The following is a 24,817-nucleotide window of genomic DNA, read 5'->3' on the forward strand; positions in this document are numbered from 1 at the left end:
TTAGCGAATTCAATTTTCAAAAATATAAAATAGATTCTATATTTTCGAATAACTTCCTAACAAAATTAACAGAATAAAAAATAATGAGCTGAGAAATTAATAAAAAAACAATTTCCATTTGTAGATTTAACAGAATCAAAAATTAATATTTAATTATTTATGCTGGTTATATGTGATTAAAAGTAATTTTTTTATTTCTGCAATTTGCGTCGACGTTGTAAAATTTTCTCTGAAGGTAGTAAAATTTGACAGAAATTGCAAACAATTTTTTTTTTTTTTGTGTTTCAACAATTTTTTTTTGAAGAGCGTAATTCAAAGGGAAATAAACGTTGAGCCATTTTGTGAAAATAGTGAGTGAAAACATTAAAAGAGAAATAGTTCCATAAACTCTGAATTATAAAAACAAAATTCATTTTTTAATTGAGTTATATTTGCCTTCTACAGTCTTCTGTAAGTTGTGTTTTTATCAAAAATCTTTAGAAATTACGTTCCTTAATGTAAAAAACTAATAAACCATTCTTCATTTTATTGCTCACTTCTTCGGAATACAATAAAATTTCAATTATTATTAATATCAGACGAGAAACTTCAAAAGATTTCATTTCATTCAATTTTTATTTGTTTGTGAATTTATTAATTTTTCTCTGTCGAGAAAATAATATTCCTTCTTCTTCTTTATCTTATTTTTTTCTACTTTCCATATTTGAATGTTACCAATCTTTTTTATTCAAGCATTTTTTTAAATTTAATTTGTGTGCATTTTTAAAAATACGAAATAATCGCAAATTGGTGAATTTTTTCTCCTCACTCATAATTTAGGACCACCCATTAAGAGGCCTGTAGTCATCATTCATAGACGGGAGATTTGAATCATAAAGATCGACCCCCACTGTCTCGACATTATTTATTAATAGAACTGTGTCCTTAATTCTAAGAGGGGCTTAAGAATCTCCATTCATATCTGGTCCATGTCTTGAAATATTCGAAATAGAAAATTGGCTAATATTCTTCAAAGCTTGCTACTTTTTTTTTATCTTATCGTCAATAATATTAATTCTCATCTAAATGACATAAATTTTTCCTCATTTGATTATTTTCTATTTTGTTAGAAAATATAATTGTTAAGAAAATTGAAAATAGTAAATCAGTTTTTAGTGTTAAATTATTATCAATTAAGTTTCATACAATTAAGTCTAATTTCGACAATTAAATACATAAATGCTTTCTTGTTGATGTGCTATTTTCCATTATTATTCCAGAAACACTGCGAATAACAACGAATCAGCAGCGTTTGTAACGTTAGTAATCGGGAATACCATCTCGTGCTAATAGAACGTGGCGCACATACAAATGTGTTTTAGATTTCCTTTTGTTCTTCCTATCGCTATACAGATTTACAAACTGCTTACTCATCACATCCTTTCCCCCTCTCTCTCTCACTTTTCTAAATGAGTATTTTCGGCAACTCCGGCTCTTCTAATGTTTATTCAACTATTTTTATTTTTCTTCATTATTTTTTTTTCCTGCCTCTGTGAGTTTTTCTTTCTCCCTCTTCTTGTTGTCGTTGATGTTGTTCAAGAAAAAAATTAAGTACCCATTTGAAACACCATGACCTTATAGTGTAATATTTTTGGTACCGGATGACATTTATTATTTTTGTGTAATTATATATACACGATTCGGACTTCCTCTGTACAAAAATAGTTGCAAAGATAAAGTCTCACGTATTCGCAATAAAACAAACATTTAGAGATTATTTCAAAGCTGATTAATTTTTTATTTTTCCTGTAAAAGAATGCAAATTATAACAAAAGATAACTAGGAAAATTGTAATAATAACAGGGTTGCCACAGGTCAGGGCAACAATTTACAATTTACAATTTTCATAAATACTAGATTGATAAAAGAATTTTAGTTAAAAATACTAAAAAAATTTAATTTTGGAAAAGTTACAAATAATTCCAGAAATTCTAATTATATTCAAAAATTAAAAAAAATTCTGGTCATTTCAATTATATCGACGCCCCCCGACTATAAAATGTTTATTCAAATCTCCGTGCAATAAAATGTTAACTCAGAAATTCGTGCTGTATAATTGTTTTTAAAAATTTCATGCAATATAATGTTAACTCAAGTTGCATTCAATAAAATGTCAATTCAACCACCAGTGCAATATAATGTTATTGAAAATACTAAAAGTTTTATTTCTAGCCTTTAAATTATATGAGGTTAAAGAAAAACATAATTAGTGAATTTTTCTTGCGAAAGTGAAAAAGTTATGTTATAAATATTTTTTACTTATACTAAATTAATTAGGAAAATGAAAGAATAAAATTTATTTAATTCTAACTTTGAAAACTATTTTTATTAAAATTATAAATATTTAAAAATATTAAAATTACTTTAACAGTCCCTTTTTTGAATTTAGTTTTCCATTTTGTAGCAGTTTTTAACGCTGTACATATATAATAACTCTTTTTTTCAACCAATTGGTCTGCTGAAGAAAAACCAAACTGTTTGTTTAAAGAGTGGAAAACTATGCAGATATTTCACCATAAAAAAATAATCTTTTATTCACCATTCTGCATTACTGACTTTTTTTTATAAAAACTTAACCCATAAATAAGGAACTATACGAATATTATTGTGCTGTCAACAGTTGCAACTTCAATCTATTTAAGTAATTTAATAAATAAATTAATAATCTAATTTAACCTCATACAATTTAAAGGCTGGAAATAAAAATTTTAGTATTTTAAATAACATTGTATTGCACTGGTGGTTGAATTGACATTTTATTGAATACAACTTGAGTTAACATTATATTGCATGAAATTTTTAAAAACAATTATACAGCACGAATTTCTGAGTTAACATTTTATTGCACGGAGATTCGAATAAACATTTTACAGTCGGGGGGCGTCGATATCTTTAAAAATAATAAAATTCTTCTCCAAAATTCAATTATGTTTAAAAATTTTTTAAAAATTCTCGTCAAAATTTCAATTATTTTTATAAATAATACAATTCTTCTACGAAATTCAATTATTTTTAAAAACTTTAATAAAATTCTTGGCAAAATTTCACAGTAATTCAATAATTTATAAAATTTTTAATAAATTTCTTTGAAATAATTCAATTATTCTCATAAATAATAAAATTTTCACAGGAATTCAATTATTTAATATAAAAAATTTCAAAAAATTTTCCGAAAAATATCAATTATTTAAAAAGATTTAAAAAATTCGTCGCATGAATTCAATTATTTAAAAAAGAATTAACAAAGTTCTTTTCAAGGATTCAATTATTTTTATAAATAATACAATTCTTCACTGAAGTTCAATTATTTTAGAAAAATTTTAATAAAATTTTTGGGAAAAGTTTTAATTATTTTCATAAATAATAAAACTTATCGCAGGATTTTAATTAATTTTTGAAACAATATTTTAATCAAATTCCTCGATAAATGTAATTATTCTTAAAAATTTCATTAAAATTTGTCAAAATAATTGAATTATTTAAAAATTTGTTGATAAAATTCTTTATGAGAATTCAATTTTAAGAAACATTCAATTATTCAATAAATTATTTATTTTTTAATTTAAATAATTGAATTCTTCTAGAATTTTCTAATAAAAATTGATTAAAAAATGAATTACCGAATAATCGATTTATTATTTTTGAAAATAAAAATTGCAACGAATTTTATTACAATTTTTTCAAATAATTAAATTTTTTTGAGAAAATTTACTACTTTTTAAAAATAATTGAATTCTTGCGAAGGATTTTATTAGGATTTTTGTAAATAATAACATTTTTTTAAGGCGATCATGAAGAAGGCGATCACTCCGAGTCGAAGTAATAATATTCTTATGAATTGTTGAATTTCAAAAAGGTTTGAATTTGAATGTATTGAAGAATTTTAATTCCTACGGAAAAATAATAATGATTAAATATTTATTTAAAAAGAAATTATTGATGTTTTTGAATAATTTTATAATTAATGAAATTTGTAAATAAATGTAATAGAACATTTTTTTGAGTTTCTAATAATTTTTAGAGTGAATCAGAATATTTTTTAGGGTCAGGGAAAAAGTGAGAATTTTGTCTGAAAATCAGGGAAAAATAAAATTAAATATTTGTGGCAACCCTAAATAAAAAAAAGTTTTATTTCATTAAACAAAAGGTTGAATGAAAAAGTATATTTTTAAAGTTAAAATTAAAAACCAAAAAGAAAATTAATTCATTTTCTTTCTTCTTTTAAGGTTTTTATTGGTTCATACACGAAATTTCAACTTTTACAATGGTAACTTAATGTGTGGAAGACTTGCAAAATAAATTACTAATTATTATTCAAAAAACGGAAACAAATTTCCAGCAGATAAATTTTATATCAAACCGACAAACTTATCAAATATCCTTTTCCTCTATTCTAACATTCACATTAATTGTGAAGTTTGTCTTATACAATATTTATAGTTTTAAATTCAATATTAATCCTACGCATAGTTAAAATTAAAACAAATATTTAAATAATATAAGAGATGAAAAAATATATTAGTATAAAATTTGTCATAAAATAAACAGAATTAACAAAAAATAAATTAAGTCAATGATTAATTTTCATATTTAAAAAAAAAGAATCAATTATTTCAAAGTTAATTCGTCTCAAAAATTTAATACTCTAAAAATTACTATCTACTTATATTAAAAATACAAATTATTTTATTAAAAACATTTTTGTTTTATAAAAATTTGTACAAATGTTTAAAAAAATGTTTTATAAATTTTCTCCTTTTTTTCTTTCTGGTTAAATAGAATTACAACTATTTTAGATGTAACATAAAATCTACCTCGTCAATGCCTTCGTCCAAGGATAAGATCCTTTGAAAGTCCTGTCATTTCCATGGAGGTTTTGTTTTTGATGGATCTAATTTCTGATGTATTTTCTGAGGGACCGGGAAATATTCACTTTCATCATGAATACTTGGCTGAAAAAAAATTATTTTAATATTTAATAACCACTCAGAAATATAATTTCCAGTTGGAAAATTATTTTTTTTTCTCGAAATCTTACCTCAGAAAGGGGTTGCCATGTAATACTGTCTTCGCTTAAAATACTCAATTCTTTCTTCGAATAATGCTTTCTTGGAAAATCTTTGCCCATGTCATTTTCGGTAAATTTTGCTTTTGTAAAATCATCCCTTGATTGTTGCATATCTAATATCTGAGTAGAAAACATGCACATTTTCAAGTGTGTATTAAAATTGTATAAAGTAAATAATTAATGAATAAATCATTATTTTATAAAACTCAAAGAACTAGAAAAATAAATTTTTTATCTTTTCATGATAATTATCAAAATCATCCAAGTCCACAATTATATTTATCTTTTTATGCTTAACATGATTTGTAAAATGTTGCAATTTGCAAATGTTACGCGCGAAACGAGATATTTAATTTATTATATTATTATGCATATTACAAAATTTTTTATTTTCAAATATAAATTTTTGAATAATGTCATAATGAAAATTTTAAAAAAACATTTATTAAGTACATAATTATTTATTATTGTTTGTAGTTTCAAAAATCAAAATTGAAAAAAAAAACACTTATTAAGTACATAATTAATTATTATTGTTTGTACATTCAAAAATTTAAATATAATTCTTCACAAGAATTCAATGATTTTCATAAATACCTAATAACATTCTTTAAAAGAATTTAATTATTTTTATAAATAATAAATTTTTTTACCAAAATTCAATTTTTTTAAAACCTTTAATAGAATTTCAAGAAAAAATTCAATTATTTTCTAAAATTTTCAAAAATCCTTCGAAACAATTCAATTATTTTTATAAATAGTAAAATTTTTTGCAAAAATTCAATTATACTTTTAATAAATATTCTTTGCTAAAATTCAATAATTTTCAATAAGATTTCACGAAACAATTAAATTCAATTTTTTTTCTTAATATGTTATACAATTTTTCAAAAGAATTCAAGTTTTTTTTAATTTTTAATAAAATTTTTTAAAAAATTTAATTAGGGTAAGTGTGCCAATTATGGCGCGGTTCTGGTTTAGCCGTCTTTGAAATAGAAAATTCAAAAATTATAATGAGAGAAGTAAATTTATGGCTTATTAAACAAAAAGCTAGTGTCATTCAGATAATAAAACATTAGTAAAAACTTTATAAAAATTAATTGTTTAAACAAATTAAAGCAATAAAAAATAAAATCAAAAACGTCAATTATGGCGCGATTGAGTCAATCTTGGCGCGCCAATTACGGCGAGAAAAATAACGTGTATTTAGAGGTTATGTTGCGCGCCATAACTGAAGCACGTGCATTCAATAAAAATGTGCCAATTATGGCGGGGCGCAATTTTTGTTATTAAATAATTAAATTAATAATAGTTTAAATGTGTTTCTTTTCGTACAATGATATCGAGTTAGGTCGAAAATAACTTTTTCAAACATTTTCAAATAACTAAATTATTCTAAAATAGTAAATAATTGTATTTTTCACAAAGTCGCCATAATTGGAGCACCCGCCACAATTGACGCACTTACCCTATTTTCTATATTTTAATAAAATTCCTTAAATTAATTAAATTATGTATTTTAGAAAATTGTAATAAAATTCTTGTCAAGAATTCAATAATTATTTTCATAAATAATAAAATTCTTCGGAGAAATTCAATTATTCTTAAATTGTTTTGATAAAATTCTTTGCAAGAATTCAATTATTTTCATAAATAATATAATTCTTCAAAGAAATTCAATTATTCTTAAATTTTTTGATAAAATTCTTTCCAAGAATTCAATGATTTTCAAATATTAATTTTAAAATTGAAGTTACATATTTAAAAAACAAATTATTAAAAAAGGTAGGAAACAAAGAAGCAAACAAAAACTAACTTCAAACTGTAAACAGATTACCGGAATATAACGATTATTAATATAGATTTTAGTGGTTTGTTATTATACATTTTATTAAATATTTGAAGTCCTCTTGAAATATTTTCTGTATTATTTTATTGAAAAGAAAAAAATAATTTGTCCTATTTTTTGGCATTACTATTATTATTATTATTATTATTTTTATTGACATATTTTAATGTTTTAATTGATCTTTAATATAAATATAATATTCAATATGCAGCAATTAATTGAATTAATTGCATATTGAATATTATTATTATTATTATTATTATTAAAATTAATATTATTTACTTATGTGAATTTATAATTTAGTAAAAATTATAGTTAATTTTTTTAAAATTTATTAGGTATTATGTATTATTATTAGTTATCTTTTTTATTTGCATTATTTTTGATTGGTAACTTATACTTTGAAATAGTTTTATTATTAACAAATTTTAATTAGTAAATTTCTAGGTACTATTAATTTAATTAATTAGATTTCAAAACTTCTTAAAAGTTCTTGTCTAATTGTTTGTATTTTATTATTCATTTTCTTTTGCAAATATTAATACATGAAATATTATAAATGAAATTAACTAAAATTAAACATAATCAATAATAGTAATAAAATTAATAGTAAAAGAAATAAATAATAAAAAAATACGACTATAGAAATAAAATTCATTAATACCTCTAGAAAAATTAACGAAATTTAGAATTCAACGAACCATTTTGATATATTTACGAAGATCGTTTTTTGAGTCTTTCTTATTGCAATTGGCTGGCTCTTCGTTTGATGTTAATGTAATTAAACTGTCATTATGTTCCTCTTGTGCATGTAAGCCTTGAAAATGTTTAGCATGAAATTGATTTGTATTAATATGATGTGATTCAAGTTTCATTGGTTCGGCATTCATCGGTTGTTTTATTTCAAAATAATTCTCAGCACTAATCCTTTGAAGAGAGGCAACACTCTCACCATTTCCGCCTGTGAGTAAAAATGATTATAATTTTTTTAATTTACTAATTTCTAAAATAATCTATGAATTAATTAAACTATAAATTAATTAAATTGTAAATTATCTGAATTTATCAGTTAATTAAAAGTTAATTTTATTAATCTATGAATTAACTGACTTTTAAATCTTGTGAATTAATTAATATTTATAATTAATATTCATTTGAATATTGTTTTTTGTGAAATTGATTTTGTTATTCATGAATAATTGTGAGATTATTTGGTTGTTTTGAAGGTACTTTTTTCGATCAGAATATTTGGATTATGTATTAAGTGACAAAAATTATACCGGAAATTATGCGTAAAGCTTGTTGCCACTGGTTTTGCATAACAGAGTGAAGTTGTTCGGCTAAATGATTTTTACTCGCTCGTTGAGTATTCAATTGTGATTCCAACATTGCTGATTTCTGTACTACTTGTGCTAATTGAATTTCGCATAATCTCTTCTCTTCCTTATGTTTCTCTTCCAATAGTTTCACTTCCAACTGATGTCTGCAAATTTAAACCAATTAATAGGATTTAACGCAATTTATACACGAAATTTTCATGTATTTATTTGATTTTAATTCTTTTGATTAATTTATTTTTAATTCTTTCAATTAATTTTCATTTGTTATTAATTAAAATAAATAATGAAATTTTTTAAATTCTATTTATTTAAAATTTTTTAAATATTAAAATTAATAAGTCGAAAGATTTATTAATTTTAATAACGTTCACTTTCTGTTCTATATCACTTTTTGTGCTGTGTATTAATTTATTTTAAGGAACCATGTAGCCATGTGTTTTTGGTGCAAATTATAAATTTAGATTACAACAACGAAGATATACACTTACTTGTCAATAACGCTTTTTATTTTTCTAGCTGCGCATTCAGCTATCGCTCGTTGTCTTGTTTCGAATTCAGCCTGAAATGATGCTTCTGCTGTATCGAGTTGAGTTTGAAACTCTTGTAATTTAGATTTCACTACATCATCCACTTGTTTCTGATATATTTCTCGGAGTTCTGCTTTGATTTTATCCTGCTGCTGATTCAACGATTTAATTTCATCCTTGGCTAATTTCTACGAAGATAAAAAAAACGATACTTTAATATTTTTTCGAATCCCAGAGAAAATTATTAAACGAGAAAGAAGAAGAAGAAGAAAGTTTTTTTCATAAAAAACTAAGTAGAGTTTAATTTAGAAATTAAAAAGAATTCGCGCACTTACGCGAGCGGCTAACTTTTTACTCGCTTTTTTAAATAAAATTAGTAATTTTAAAAATAATAGAACGTAAAAATTTTTAATTCAAATTTATTTTCATAAAAATAAAATATGAATTGGAATATAGTTTTAATATTAAATTATAACTATAATATCATATATTCTGACATAGGGAATTTAGGGAAAAGTTAGGGATTTTTATTAAAGGTATTGAAAAAAATTAAATTTTTAGAATTCATACAAAAATTCTGAATTTTTGTGTCTTTTTTTGCCTCATAAACTACGAAATTACCACAAATTATAATAGAAAACCTTCAATTTTTTCAATTTCTGTAAATAATTTCTTTTTATATACCTAATATAACTTAAATCTTGAACAACTATCATAAAATACTGACGTATAAATTATTGAATTAATAATTTTTCTTTAATATTTCAAAATTAATTCAATTTTTAAAGAGTTGCGTTTATAATTTTCATAAGTAAGTGAACTTTAAACGGTTTCAATTTGAAATTTTATGAAATTTCAATTTTAAATAAATTTAATTTGTAATTTTAAAGAACTTAAATGTTTAAAAAATTTTAATTAATTCAAAATCTTTTAAAATTAGTTAAATTTGTCAATATATATTTAATTAATTATTAAAAATAATGGATTTATAGAAGAATTTTAGTTAAAAACACTAAAAAAATTGAATTTTGAAGAAGTTACAAATGAGTGCAGAAATTCAATTACTTTCAAGAGTAATAAAATTCTTATCACAAAATTCAATTATGTATGTTCAAAATTTATAAAAAAAAAATCTCGTCAAAATCCCAATTATCTTTATAAATAATAAAATTCTTCTTCAAAATTCAATTATTTTCAAAAATTTTAATAAAATTCTTGTCAAAATTTCAAGTATTTTCAAAAATTTCCCTCATTTCAATAATTTTTAATATCTCTATTTTAATGAAACTACCCAAAAGAAATCAATTATTTAAACAAAATTTTAATAAAATTGTACGCAAACATTTAATTAATTTCATAAATAATAAAAAATTTCACAGGAATTCAATTATTTTCATAAATAATAAAACTCATCGCAGAATTTCAAATATCTCTTATTATATTAAGTTGAAGAACGACCGACCGACCGACCGACCGACCGACCGACCGACCGACCCTAGCCGTATATATATGTATATCTTTTAAAAATAATATTAACACAAATGTATACATATTCACAATGTCACGCATGCGCAGTAGTGTTCTGTCAATGTTACGCATGCGCAGTAGTGTTCTGTCAATGTTACGCATGCGCAGTAGTGTTCTGTCAATGTTACGCATGCGCAGTAGTGTTCTATCACTGTTACGCATGCGCAGTAGTGTTCTGTCAATATTACACATGCGCAGTAGTGTTCTATCACTGTTACGCATGCGCAGTAGTGTTCTGTCAATATTACACATGCGCAGTAGTGTTCTGACAATATTACACATGCGCAGTAGTGTTCTATTAGTGCCACGCATGCGCAGTAGTGTTCTGTCAATATTACACATGCGCAGTAGTGTTCTGTCAATATTAGGCATGCGCAGTAGTGTTCTGTCAATATTACGCATGCGCAGTAGTGTTCTGTCAATATTACGCATGCGCAGTAGTGTTCTTTAAATATCAGGCATGCGCAGTAGTGTTCTATGAATATCAGGCATGCGCAGTAGTGTTCTATCAATGTCAGGCATGCGCACTATTGTTCTATGAATGTCAGGCATGCGCAGTAGTGTTCTATCAATGTGAGGAATGCGCAGTAGTGTTCTATGAATATCAGGCATGCGCAGTAGTGTTCTATGAATATCAAGCATGCGCGCATAACACCCACACATGTATACTCACACATATACACTAATCACATGTACATGTATACTCACACATGTTCATAAATTACATACACATGTATACTGCTCATATGCAGATATAAACTCCTACATATACACAAATCACATATATGTATAGATTTAATAAACGATTGATAATATAAATTGTTGAATTTTTTAAGGTTCGTTGATGCACGTAGTGTCTGTTGAAATTTTTTTAAATATACGTAAATACCTCACTCGCTAATGCTGCGCTGTCTGTGTTGTAATGGAACTTATTTATTTACTTGTGTATTTACTTATTTATTTCAGGGTTGCCACAAGACATCGATTTTAAAATTCCATGACTTTTCCAGGTTTTCCAGACCATTTCTTAAAAAATTCCAAACCAGAAATAAAATTGTTTTGGTATGTTTTTAGCTAATTACGACAAAAAGTATAAAATCCTTTAAGTAAATTGTTAACAAAATAAGTTATTAATTTTTAATTTCATTATTAACAAAAAATTAAGTAGGTTATTTGAGATACGCTCCGAAGAAAGATGAGGAGCAAATCTTTTTAAATTTAAAAATTTAGTTAAGTTTAGAATTTTTCACAATTATTAAACCAGTATTTTAAAAAGCATTTTAATAACATTTTATGAAACTGAAGTTACCTACGTTTATTCAATGACAATTTTTTCTTTGCTAATTATTTATTTTAATGTTAGAAGCCTTTTAAAAAGTTTTAAAAGATCGAAGTCGGGGAAATTATTAATTTTGATTTTTTACACAGATTTTCGAAAAATCCATATATTATTTAAACAAAATTATTATTTCCTCACCTCATAAGCAATTTTTTCTTTTACAAATTATTTATTTTAATGTGACAAGTCATTTAAAAAAATTGTAAGAGGATCTAAGGAAGGCAAGGAAATTAGTGATTTTTAATTATTTTTTCGTAGATTTTCCAAATATCCCGAAATTTTAACTAAATTATTATTTCCTTGCTTCAGAAGCAATTTTTTTCGATTGCAATTTTTTAAAGGGCTTCTTACATTAAAAAACAATTAGCAAAAGAAAAAATTTTCATTGCATAAAAGTTGGTAGCTTCAGTTTCATAACATTTTGGGGTTTCTAAAATGTATTAATTTAAAAATTATTTAAAGGAAGATAGAGACCAAAAGAAACTAAAATTCAGAAATGCCATATTGATTTCAATTGTAAGCACTAAATTTAAAATCAAAAAGTTGTATGTCAACTTGAAAACTTGAAATTTTTACGACTCAAATACAAAAAATTGAGCTTTTAGTATCAGGCTTTATATAATTCCCTGACAATTCCAGATTTTTCAGGTTTTCCATGACTGAAAAAAAATTCCATGACAATTCCGGGTTTCCCAGGTTTTCCAGGTCCGTGGCAACCCTGTATTTGTTTGGCAGACATCAACAATAATTTTTTAAATGGATAATCAGTGAAAAATGACTTATATTTCTGTAAGTTAGTGTTTCACTTCGATCCGCGAATTTCATTTTTTCGAGCGATTATTTGGTTATCGTCTTTGGTTTTCAAACGATCATCTTGTTTATTCTTTTGTTAATTGTCAAATCGTATCGTCTAATTTTCTAATTGTCATCGACCGAACTTCTCGACTTTCCCATAACTGACAACTAAAAATAATACAATAATAACCTATTTTTTGAAAAAAATCGATATCCAAAAACATTTAAATTCTTTTTTATTAATTCTATTAAAAACTAAAATTAAATTCATTTTAGTGAATTAAAATTATTATATCAAGTTAAAAATTAATTCAAGGTGTCTAGTGAATTATTATTTTTAAATTCCCGGACCAAAAATAAATATTCCCGGATTGATTTTTTAAAACAGCAATTACTATAAAATTTAAATATTAATACTTTTAATAAAGAAATTTTTAAGAAAATCATTTTTAAAAAGTCAATAGACATCTTTATTTAGAGAAATATATATAATATTACTTGTTATATATTACTTAATAAATCTATAACATTGTAATAGTTGGATCTAAATTTAAAATTAACCTACTTTTTTATTTTTCTATTAGTTGGGCTTTTTTGCGGAGTATTATTATTATTTTTAATTGTGTATTTAAATAATAAAAATTAAAAATAATTATTTTTAATTTTTATTATTAAAAAAAAAAAGTTGTCTGTTCATTGAACAAGACCTACATGTCTTATAGTATTTTGGCCCCGTGAATACGAATATGAAGTCAGAATTGCTCCATCACCCTCTGTTTTCTTTTAAATCGAAAAAACTACCCTTAAGTCTAAAATTCAAGAATTAAAGTAAAAAAAAATAAAAAAACGGCTTTCTTCGGAGTAGAAGAATATATTTATGCGTTTTCTTCTTTCAACAACTCAAATAATGTCAAAATTGCTCCACCACCCCTACTTTTTTTTAAATCGAAGAAAGTACCCTTAAATCTAAAATTCAAGAACTAAAGTGAAAAAAAATGAAATAACCGGTTTTCTTCGGAGTAGAAGAATATATTTATGCGTTTTCTTCTTTCAACAACAAATAATGATAAATTAACTCTGATTCTGCTTTTTAGTTATGAGAACAAAAATAAAGGAACGTATGCTTTTGTCTAAAACTAATTGTTTTTATTGTTGTTAGTATACTCTGGGTTCATACTTAAAGGGGTAGTTTTTTCAATATAAATCAATAAGAGGGTGATGAAGCAATGCTGATGCTTTTTTAAAAAGTACATAAATATATTCTTCTACTTTGGAAAAAACCTGTTATATCATTTTTTACTATAATTCTTGAATTTTAGATTTAAGGGCAGGGGGTGATGGAGCAATTTCGTCATTATTTCTAAATTGTTGAAAGAAAAAAACGCATAAATATATTTTTCGACTTCGCAAAAAAACTGGTTATTTCATTCTTTGACTTTAGTTCTTGAATTTTAGATTTAAGGGTAGTTTCTCCCATTTAAAAGAAACAGGGGTGGTGGAGCAATTTTGACATTATTTCTGAGAGGTTAAAGGAAGAAAACGCATAAATATATTCTTCTACTCCTAAGAAAACCGGTTATTTCATATTTTTTTACTTTAGTTCTTGAATTTTAGATTTAAGGGTAGTTTCTCCCATTTAAAAAAACAGGGGTGGTGGAGCAATTTTGACAATATTTCTGAGTGGTTGAAGGAAGAAAACGCATAAATATATTCTTCTACTTCGCAAAAAAGTGGTTATTTCATTCTTTGACTTTAGTTCTTGAATTTTAGATTTAAGGGTAGTTTCTCCTATTTAAAAAAACAGGGGTGGTGGAGCAATTTTGACATTATTTGAGTTGTTGAAAGAAGAAAACGCACAAATATATTCTTCTACTCCGAAGAAAGCCGTGTTTTTATTTTTTTTTACTTTAATTCTTGAATTTTAGACTTAAGGGTAGTTTTTTCGATTTAAAAAAAACAGAGGGTGCTGGAGCAATTCTGACTTCATATTCGTATTCAGGGGGCCAAAATACTATAAGACATGTAGGTCTTGTTCAATGAACAGACAACTTTTTTTTTGTGTGCCTGTGATTGTAATCATGCCTAAATTAAAAAAATTTAACATTTTTAGGTATAAAATAATTTTTTAATAAACATTAATAAAAATTTAGTTTTCTAAACATTATTCAAAAGTAGACGAAAGAACAAAGTTTTGTCCTCTTGATGTAATTTTTCTAAATTCAATAGATTAAGTTATAGATAATTAAAAATAAGTATACTTAGATTTCTTTGAATAATTTTTTAACACAATTAAATTTTTCAAATATGTAGAATAGAAACCTTTTTGAATAGTTGAAATTGTGCAAAATTTAATTGAAAATAATTAATTTATTTCAAGTATTTTGTTACAATTTTTTGAAGAATTTTAATTGCAAATTTTGAAAATAATTGAATTACCAAAAATTTAAAAAAAATTTTTAAAGGTAAATTAGGATATAAGAATTATTTTAAGAAATTCAATTATTTTCGAAAAATAACATTATAATATTTTTAAAAACTAATATTATTAGAATTTTTTTATAGTAATTTTTTAAGATTTAATTATCTTCGAATAATGTAAATAAACATTTATGAAAATTTACTTCAATAAGACGAGCGAACATGACAGCTTGGTTATCAAAACAAAAAGAAAATCGTTTTTTGTTCGTTTCTCGGATCGTGTTGCTCGAATGAAACACTACTGTAAGTGTAATTTTCAACTGACTTTTAGTAAAATTATTTGTTTGACAGAAATTTACAATATTAATAAATAAATCACAATAAAATAATAATCAGTGAAGAATGACTGATATTTTAGTACTTTTCAACTGATTTTCAGTAAAATTCCACTGATTATGAATCCAAAGTCACTTTTTAAAAATACAAAATGGCGAATCCAGGATAGCGGACGAAAATGAAAGGTTTAGTAAGAGAATACGTAAAAATAACATTTCGTATAATGTACAATGACATTTTTTGTAAATGTCACTTCATAATTTTTGTCTTATTACACAATGATTTTAAATAAAATAATTTATATTTTTATAAATATTAATAATTTTTTACATTTTCTAACCACTATAAGGTTTTAATTTTGTAAATGTTCAAATTCTGGTTTAGAAAGAAAAATTTATATTATTATACAACTATATTGTCTAGACTTGCAAAAACCCAAAGTCTAGACTTTGTTGTAACAATATTGTTACAATATATATTGTAACAATATTGGTGACGGTGACATGCGTAAGAATAGTGCAGTAAAAATTTCAAAAAAACACCCTGATCATTACCTACAGAAAATTCTATTAGTAAGAAAAGAATGGACGTATCTTCGCCCTTTTCTTACTAATTATTCAGAGAATCAGGCTAACATTCAAAATCTAACCTTCTAAGTTTAGTTATTTCAAAAAAATTATTTTATTGATGCAAATAAATATTTATTTTAATTAAAAACTATGCATTATTTAATCAAGTAATTTTTATAATTGATTTAAAGCAATATTTATTAAATTAAATTATTCTATTTAATTGACTTAAGTAATTTGTATTTGGTTTAAATAACTATTTAATAGATACCATAAATTAAAATATTTATGTCCAGTAAATATTTACTTAGTTCAAATAAAAAAAAAAAATAAGTAAAAACTAATAAGTTTAAATACAACCGAACGAGCGTTAGCGAGTGAGGTATATGTTGCTAGTTTTTAATAAAATTTTAATAAAGTTCTGTTGAGAATTTTCAAATGCATTTGTTTACAATTCAATTTTACGAAATTTCAATTTATCGGAAATTCTTAAATTAAATATACATTTGAAAATAAAAACTTGAAATAATTTTTAAAAATTTCAATTAATCTTTTTGAAAAAAATTAGTTCCATAGAATTGTTAATTAAATGTATAAAAAATTCAAATTTTCAAAGATTTTAATTTGAAACTTTTACAAAATTCAATTATTTCTAAATATTGCCATTATTAGAAACTTCTCCAAAATTCAATTATTATCTAAAACTTTTACTGAAATTAATTTTTAAATCAATCTTTTTTAGAAAATTCTACGAGAATTCAATTATTTAAATAAAAACAGATAATTTATTGAATAATTGAATATTTCTTAAAATTGAAATCTTATACATAATTTTATCAATAAATTTTTAATAAATTGAATTCTTTCGACGAATTTTAATAACATTTTTAATAATAATGACATTTTTCAAGAAATTCGATTAAAATTGTATTAAAAAGTAATTGAAATTCTATTAAAATTGCTTTTAAATAATTCAATTCTTTTGGGAAATTTTATTAAAATAATAACTATAAATAATAATATTAAAAAAATTTTTGAAAATAATTGTTGCAATGGATTTTATTAAAATTTTTGAAAATAATTAAATTCTTGTGATGAATATTGTTATTTATGATAAATAAATCCCTGAAAAGAATTTAAAAATTTTATTAAAATAGTAGAAAATTGAAAATCATTGAATTAAGAAAAGTTTTTGAAATTAATTGAATTTTGCAATGAATTTTATTAAAATTTCTAAAGTAAATTGAATTTTGTCGAAAAATTTTGCTATTCATTTATAAAGATAGTTGAAATGTTGACAATTTCTTATGATTTTTTGAAAGTAATTGGATTTCTGCAAAGAATATGTTATTAATTTTGAAAATAATTCTTGAGATGAATATTGTTATTTATGAAAATAATTGAATTTTATTAAAATTCCTGAATAAAATTGAAGTTTGTCGAAGAATTTTGATATTTATAAAGATAATTGAAATGCTGACGAGAACTTTTTTAAAATTTTCTATAATAATTGAATTTCTGGAAGGAATTTTAATATTTATTAAGATTGCGTTAAAATAAATTATTGTCAGAGATAGAAAAAATTTAATGTTTTTTTAGAATTCGTGGTAATTTCATAATTTGAGTTAAACACAAAAATTGAGAATATTGTTATAAATTCTAAATATTTAATTTTTTCCAGTACTTTTAATAAAATTCCCTGATCTGTGGCAACCCTGAATTTGTAATATTATTTTATTATAAATCATGAAAAAATACCTGTATATTTTCGATTTGTGAAACAATATTTTTTAAAGAAAAACAGAAAAACAAAAGCATACACAGAAAGTAACTTCAAACTGCGGACAGAATGAATGAAAGAATACGGAGATTAATATATATTTTTTTAAAATAGAGAAAAAAACAAAGTACCTCGGATTTTTTGACGTCATCAATCATTGCAAGTAAGGAGACGTTCTTTTGTTCAAGAATACTGTTTCTATTTTGTTCCTCTCTGACTTTCAATTGTAAACTTTCCTTCTCCTGACGAAGTACGGTTAATTCTGCTTCACAAGTATCAAGAGCTTTGTGAATAACTGCCATTTCAGTCCTCACCTCGCCGCCTTTTAACCTCTCTTTATTCAATTCTTGTTGAACATTCTTCAAGATTTCTTCAGTGCGGTGATTCTTTTCCAATAGTTTATTGCAGTCTTCTTTCATCTGATCGTATCTTTTCTCAGCTTGTTGGACCAATAGTTTGTAATTCTCCAATTCATCTGCGTGGCTTTTCAGAATGTCCACCTTCTCTTTGACCAGGCCATCGCTTTTCTCTTTATAGCCTGACGCTAAATCCAAAGTTTTCGACAATTCCCCCTCAAGTCTTTTAATTTGACTTTGAAATTCACTAATTTCCGCCTGATGTTTCTCCGTCGCTGTTTTAATTGATTGCTGTAAATTATTATAATCTAATTCAAGTGTTTGCCATCGTTCCTTCAATTTCATCCACGATGATTGAAATTGTGATATCACTAAATTCTTTTCATTATCAACTCGTATTGCGACAGCAACCTTTTCCTGTTGCTCGAGTAATCGTTTTTGCAATTCTTGAATTAGAAATTCGCAATGCTGTGAACAACAAAATTTGGTATTTTTATATAAAGCTACAAAATTCTTTGTATTTTAATAATTTTTTGAAATATTTTTTACCGTTTGATTTTTTATACAGAAAATTAAAAAAAATATAAATTTTATAAAATAGAATTTTAATTAAAAAGAAAAAGAATTTTAAAGAAAAAGTAGAGGAATATTTCGAAAAATTTCAATACTGAGAATTTAGGATTGTAAAATCAATTTTGTATTAATTCACCTCTCTTCGAAATTTCTCCTCTTCCAATTTAATCCTAAGCATTTCTTCCGAAGATTTATTTGTATTTGTGTCCCAAAAGTCGGAAAGTGTAAATAGTCTCTGCGTTTTCCTAGATGACAAAAATTTAATTCTATTTTTAAAAATGAAATTATTTTCAATGCTGTATTGTTTTTTAAATTATTTTAAATTAATACTAAAAGAATATGGTAACTAAAAATAAAACATAAATAACTAAATTAATATCAAAATAAATAAAAAAATTAATTTTAATTTAGTAAATACCTAATTTACTTAAATAATAATTTTAATGAAAAAAATTTGTAAAAATGGAAAAAATTGTAAATACAATAAATAATCATGAAATATATATTACGAAAAAAACTACTAGGATTATAGTCCATTTTTTAAGGAGGAAAAGGACAGACAGTCAAAGCAAAAGTTTTTAATTCACCCCATATTTTCTCTTTTTAATAAAAAAGAAATTTATAATTTAAAACTTTTGCAGGAAAAATTAAAACAACTAATTTTTTTATTATCACCTTGAATAATTGAAAATTGACATTGAATAAATATTAAAAATTTTACTCAATAAAAATTGACAAAAGTTTTAGAATATGTGAGTAAAATTGGTTTTTAATCACCATTCTTTTTAATCTTTATCCAATTTCATTTTTTAACTGTTCCTTAAGTTTTTAACGTGCAAATATACGACGATATTTTTTACTACTTTTTTCCATTTCAATTTTAATAAAAGATATTGTTTTTCTTCACTTAACTTTTTATTTCAGTAAAATAGTTTTCTTTAATATAAGATAGTAAAAATAAATAAATCCTAATAAATGGAATATGTATTATTTTTTTCTTTAAATTCAATTTTTATTCAATTAATACTAATAATAAATAAAAAAATTTAAATAACAATAAAATAAAACTGTAATATAAAAATAAATTAAGAAAATGTGCTCTTAAAAATTTTGAACGATCAAATGAACGAAATATTTGTTATTAAAAATATTTTCATGAATTATCCACTGACTGCATTGAAGATTAAAAATTTTAATTTTATATTTAAAAACTTTATAATTACTTTTTTTGACAGTAATGCAAAATTATAGTAGGAAATATTTAATTTGAACAAAAAATAAATAAATTTCCTTCATGTGAACGTTCAGAACTTTAGGGTCATTAAAAAATAAATAAAAAAATTTTTAGTGTTAATTTTCAATTTTTATCGACTAAAATATAAATTACGTAAAATTTCAAATAAACTGAATTTCAATACAATTAAAACTTTAATCGATTAAAATTTCAGGCCTCGGATCGACTTTAACGAGCAAAAAAATCGCTTTAGTAGATTAAAAATATAGAAAAAAAGTCGAAAAAGTCTCTAAATCAATTATATATATTAAATTCGATTTTTTACAATAATTGAAACTGTCTATTTTTCTTTTTACAGATATTAAGGTAGAATATTTTCAAAAAATTTTAAAAAAGAAATTCTTAAAATTAATTTGTTTTAAATGTTTCTAAATAATTTTAGAAAGACAATATTTTTACAATATATTACATACAATTAAAATATATCTAGAAAATTGAAGTTTGTTAAAATCTTATAAAAAATAATTGAAATTTGGTAAAATCTTTGAAAAATAATTGAAATTTGATAAAATATTTTCAAAATAATTGAGTTTTTAAAAAAATATAAAAAAAAATAATCAAATTTTTGCAGAATTTTGATTATAAATTCGATTGAATTCTAAAATTCTTGTAAAATTTTTGTATAATTTAAAAAAAACTAATTAATTTTTTTAAGAATTTTAATTACAAATTTTGAATATGATTATTTTCTCCAAAATGTCAAAAATGATTCTAAAAAATTTGAATATTATTTTTTGTATGTATTTGACTTTTCAAAAATATGTAACTAAAAATATTGAAAATAATTGAATTTTAAAAAATTTAGAATGAAAAAATTCTGAGAATTAGTCTTTTTCAAAAATATTTTAATATTATTTTTACAATCTAATTTACATTAATTTTCTTTTTTATTAAATTTACACTTCAAAATTTTTCATTAACATTTTTGAGAATTGAATTATTTCCAAAATTTTTAATTAAAATTCTTTAAAAGTTAATTTTTAATTATTCAAAATCTGTTTAATATTGTATATTTCAAAAATTTAATTATAAAAATTATTCAAAAATAACTTTTCAAAGATTTGTCTATAGTTATAATTTTCACACCATAAAAATATAAATAATTTGCATTTTATACTAAAAATGTGGTATTTTGTTGCAAAATTTGGAAGAAAAGTCGAAAAAGTCGCAATTTTTTAATATAAGTCGATAAAAGTTGCATTATTCGAAAATAGTCGAAGAATTCATAATATCCGAGGCCTGAAATTTGTATAAATTGAGAATCATAAAATTGAATATTTAAATCAATAGAAAAAATCTGAATTTAGTTAAAAAGTTGTATCACTTGAAATTTGCTTTTAAAATCTTTATTCGTTCGACTGAAATTTGAATCAAGATATGGACCAATTTTCAGAATAGATAAAACAGATGAGAAATGATGACAAACAGTGATGCCTGTAAATAATTTAATATTATTAATAATTTTAATGAAAAAAGAATACTTTACTTAATAAATTAATAAGAAAAGAATAATTATTGAATAATTTTTGAAATTATTGAAAAAATAAATGATAAAAATCTAAAAATAATTTACGAACCTTTCCGTATTGGTAGACGCATTATTTGTACTTTTTGTCCTCGTTGAAGAATGCGTATCATCCTTATTACTTTCGTCGTAACCATGTAATTGTCTTCCAAAAATATCAAAACCATTAGCAGGCGGTTCTGGTATTTTAAAAGGATTTAAATTAAGATTTTTCACGTCATTATTAATATCCTGTAAATTTTCTAAACTGATAAAATTTTTATATTTCTCCTGTAAAGCCTCATCATTTTGTTTAAATTGAACGGACAATCGTAATTTTTCGGTATCTTTTGATTGTCCATTTCCAGTGAGTACTGGCAATGATTGTGTATGTAAATGATCGGTTTTTGCTTCTGATTTAACAGATTTTTTTTCAACACCATTATTCGATATTTCCGTGTGTCCCTTTGTTTCCTTCCAATTTTGATCCGTATCCCAATCCTTATAGTCGGCGAGCATTTTTTCAGTTTGAATAAATTGCAGTGTCTCATCGAATGGCACTGAGAGATCTAATAATTTATCATTAATTTGTTTACTTGGACTAGTTTGTAACAATGAATCGTAAAAGGAGAGTTCCTTTTCATCTTTATCGAAATTTAATCTCTTATGTGGCGTTGAATGTCGATGATTTCCAACTGATCGAAAATGATCGTGATTTAATTTTTGATTTTGTGATAATGATGACGATGATTCTGTGTTACTAATTCTTTTCGCCAATTCTAATTCCGTTGCTTCCATTTCTTGCAAAAGTTCATCAACTTGCGAGAGATTCATGTCCTTGATTTGTTTTACCTTGGCATAGGCTTGTCCTAATTGACAAGATGAATTGCTTGTTGATAATGATTTTAATGATTTCTGATGTGTTTTAGTATTTGAAGCATTACCAGATGATATTAAACAATCGTGCGTTATTAATGAGTTGTTATTATTGCCCTTTTTTGGAGAACGATTTGCATGCATTAATCCTGTATTTTGTGAAGCGGAGCGTTTCATTGAAGCTTCTGACATTAAATCAGCATGCTTTGTTCGTGAGTGAGTGTTAGAATTAATTAAATGATTATTATTGTTAGCAAGACGTTCACAAATGATATTTCTTGAATTAAACAGAATATCGTTAGTGCGATTATTATTTGATGATGAGAATAATGTTCTTGGTGTTGATGGCACCGAAGAACTTGTACGCGGCTTATCGGGACTATTTTCTAAACTTGAATTTTGACTTACGGAAAATTTGGTTTTAGGAAGATGCCGCCTACGACTTATGGGACTCGAATAGGAAGCGTGTCTTGGAAGATCTAGAGAATTATTGAGCGATGTATCCAAACTGTTGTCCTTTGATTCAATGGCGGAAACCCTATTTTCAAGAGATTGTAAATGTCCAATTAATTCCGAAACAACACCAGGTTTTGTACGAGATGAATTATCCTCATCAGATTCAGAGGAGGGGACAATAAATAAATCCGGGGGAATTAAAAGTAAAACATCCGTATCATCAGAGTCACTCATTATACACACACTTTTCTCTCATTATTCTAAATCAGTTATTATTAATTCAAAAGAAAAGAAAAAAAACACAGATTTAATACTTGATAATAAATTCACTTTCTTTCTTTACTAAAAAAAATATTCTAATTAAAAGTTTGTATTTTTAGGTTAAGTTAAACTGCATAATACTTGTTTTCGAGGAACATACATCTTCTATTTACACAGTACGAGAAAAATATTCAGGTTTCTTTCTGTCTTGATATTTCAACTGTAAAAATTAACACTTAACAACGAGGTAATGATTAAACAATGTTAGAAACAAGTGTAAACAAACGACACAAACATGACGCGTTTTAAAACACATAACCTAACCGTTTTTTGCCGTGTGTGAGTGTGTATGTGGAATTATCGCATCCTAGCGCCGGCGTCACAGCTGTCAATTTTCTTTCCCCTTTTCAACTGCACAGAGACATCTCTAGAGTTTTACCGGGACAATCAAGTCGATTCTTATGCTTCATATGGTAACAGTATCTACTTTGACATTAAACACATAATCCTGCAACCTGTCATAGTGTCATGTCACTTTACATACTGAAAAAGTCATTCAACAGGGGCAATTATATATCGTATATTTTTTATAGAAAAATACTAAAATTAAAAATAATTTTAATTTATTTATTAAGTAATAATAAATTTAAATTTATTTATAATAAATTATATAAAATTTTATTTTTAATTATATAAAAATTAATTATTATATTTATTATTATAATAATTGCAGGGCTCGAACTAGGTCCGTAAATCCCGTAAAAGTCCATAACTTTGCTTAAAGTCTGTAAAAGTCCGTTTTTTTTTAAAAAAGGTCCGTAAAGTCCGTAAATTGTACGATATAATTTTGATAATTTTAGAGAATATACAAATGATTGTAGGAATTCAATTATTTTCAAAAGTAATAAAATTCTTGGCAAAAATTCAAATATGCTCAAAATTATGTTAAATTCTTCTCTGAAATTTAATTATTATAAAAAATTTTAATAAAATTCTTGGAAAAATTTCAAATATTTTCAAAAATTTTCCTCAATTCAATGATTTCTAATAGGTATTTACTATTCTAATAAAATTTTCCAAAAGAATTCAATTATTTAAATAAAAATGTAATAAAATTCTACATAAACGTTTAATTATTTTAAAAAAATAATAAAAATTTCACAGGAATTTCATTATTTACAAATCTCTTCACAATCATTCAATTATTTTCATAAATAATAACATTTTTACAGGGATTCAATTATTTTGGTGAATAATAAAATTATTATTACGAATTCAATTATTTTGATAAATAATAAAACCCATTGGAGAATTTCAATTATTTTTAATATACAATTTTAATTGAATTCCTCGAAAAAATGTAATTATTCTTAAAAATTTTATTAAAATTCGTCAAAAGAATTTAATTATTTAAAAATTTATTGATAAAATTCTTTATGAGAATTCAATTTTAAAAAACATGCAATTATTCAATAAATTGTTTTTTTGTATATTTAAATAATTGAATTCTGGTTGAATTTTCTAATAAAAATTAAATTAAAAATGGATTTTATTTAAATTTTAAATTATAATTGAATATTAAAAGCATTAGAGCATAAATTTTCAGAAATAATTGAATTTTGTAAAGGTTTTAGATTAAAATCTTTGAAAAATTTAAAATTTTTATATTTTTAACTAACAATTCTGTGGAATTAATATTTTTTTAAGAAAGTTTAATACCTAATGAAAATAATTGAATTATTGTGCAGAAATTTATATAAAATTTGTGAATAATTGACTTCCTTTGAAATTCTTATTATTTATGAAAATAATTAAATGTTTGCGTAGAATTTTATTAAACTTTTTTTGAAATAATTGAATTCTTTTGGAAAATTTTATTAAAATAAGATAATATTGAAAATCATTGAATT

At 23.6% G+C, this 24,817-nt stretch overlaps 1 protein-coding gene across 1 annotated transcript; it reads right to left on the reverse strand.

Annotated features, from left to right (window-relative positions):
- Window positions 1-4,684: 4,684 nt before the first annotated feature.
- Window positions 4,685-23,274, reverse strand: LOC122511547 (interaptin). The gene is given in 10 exon segments (XM_043626868.1): window positions 4,685-4,991; window positions 5,078-5,227; window positions 7,658-7,917; window positions 8,237-8,439; window positions 8,785-9,011; window positions 17,719-18,411; window positions 18,653-18,761; window positions 21,388-22,163; window positions 22,166-22,183; window positions 22,599-23,274. Coding segments are annotated over 10 exon segments (2,811 nt in total). The 5' UTR covers window positions 22,881-23,274; the 3' UTR covers window positions 4,685-4,898.
- Window positions 23,275-24,817: the final 1,543 nt, after the last annotated feature.

The sequence above is a fragment of the Leptopilina heterotoma genome, unplaced genomic scaffold (assembly GCF_015476425.1).
Source record: "Leptopilina heterotoma isolate Lh14 unplaced genomic scaffold, ASM1547642v1 Lhet_87, whole genome shotgun sequence".
Lineage (NCBI taxonomy): Eukaryota > Metazoa > Arthropoda > Insecta > Hymenoptera > Figitidae > Leptopilina > Leptopilina heterotoma.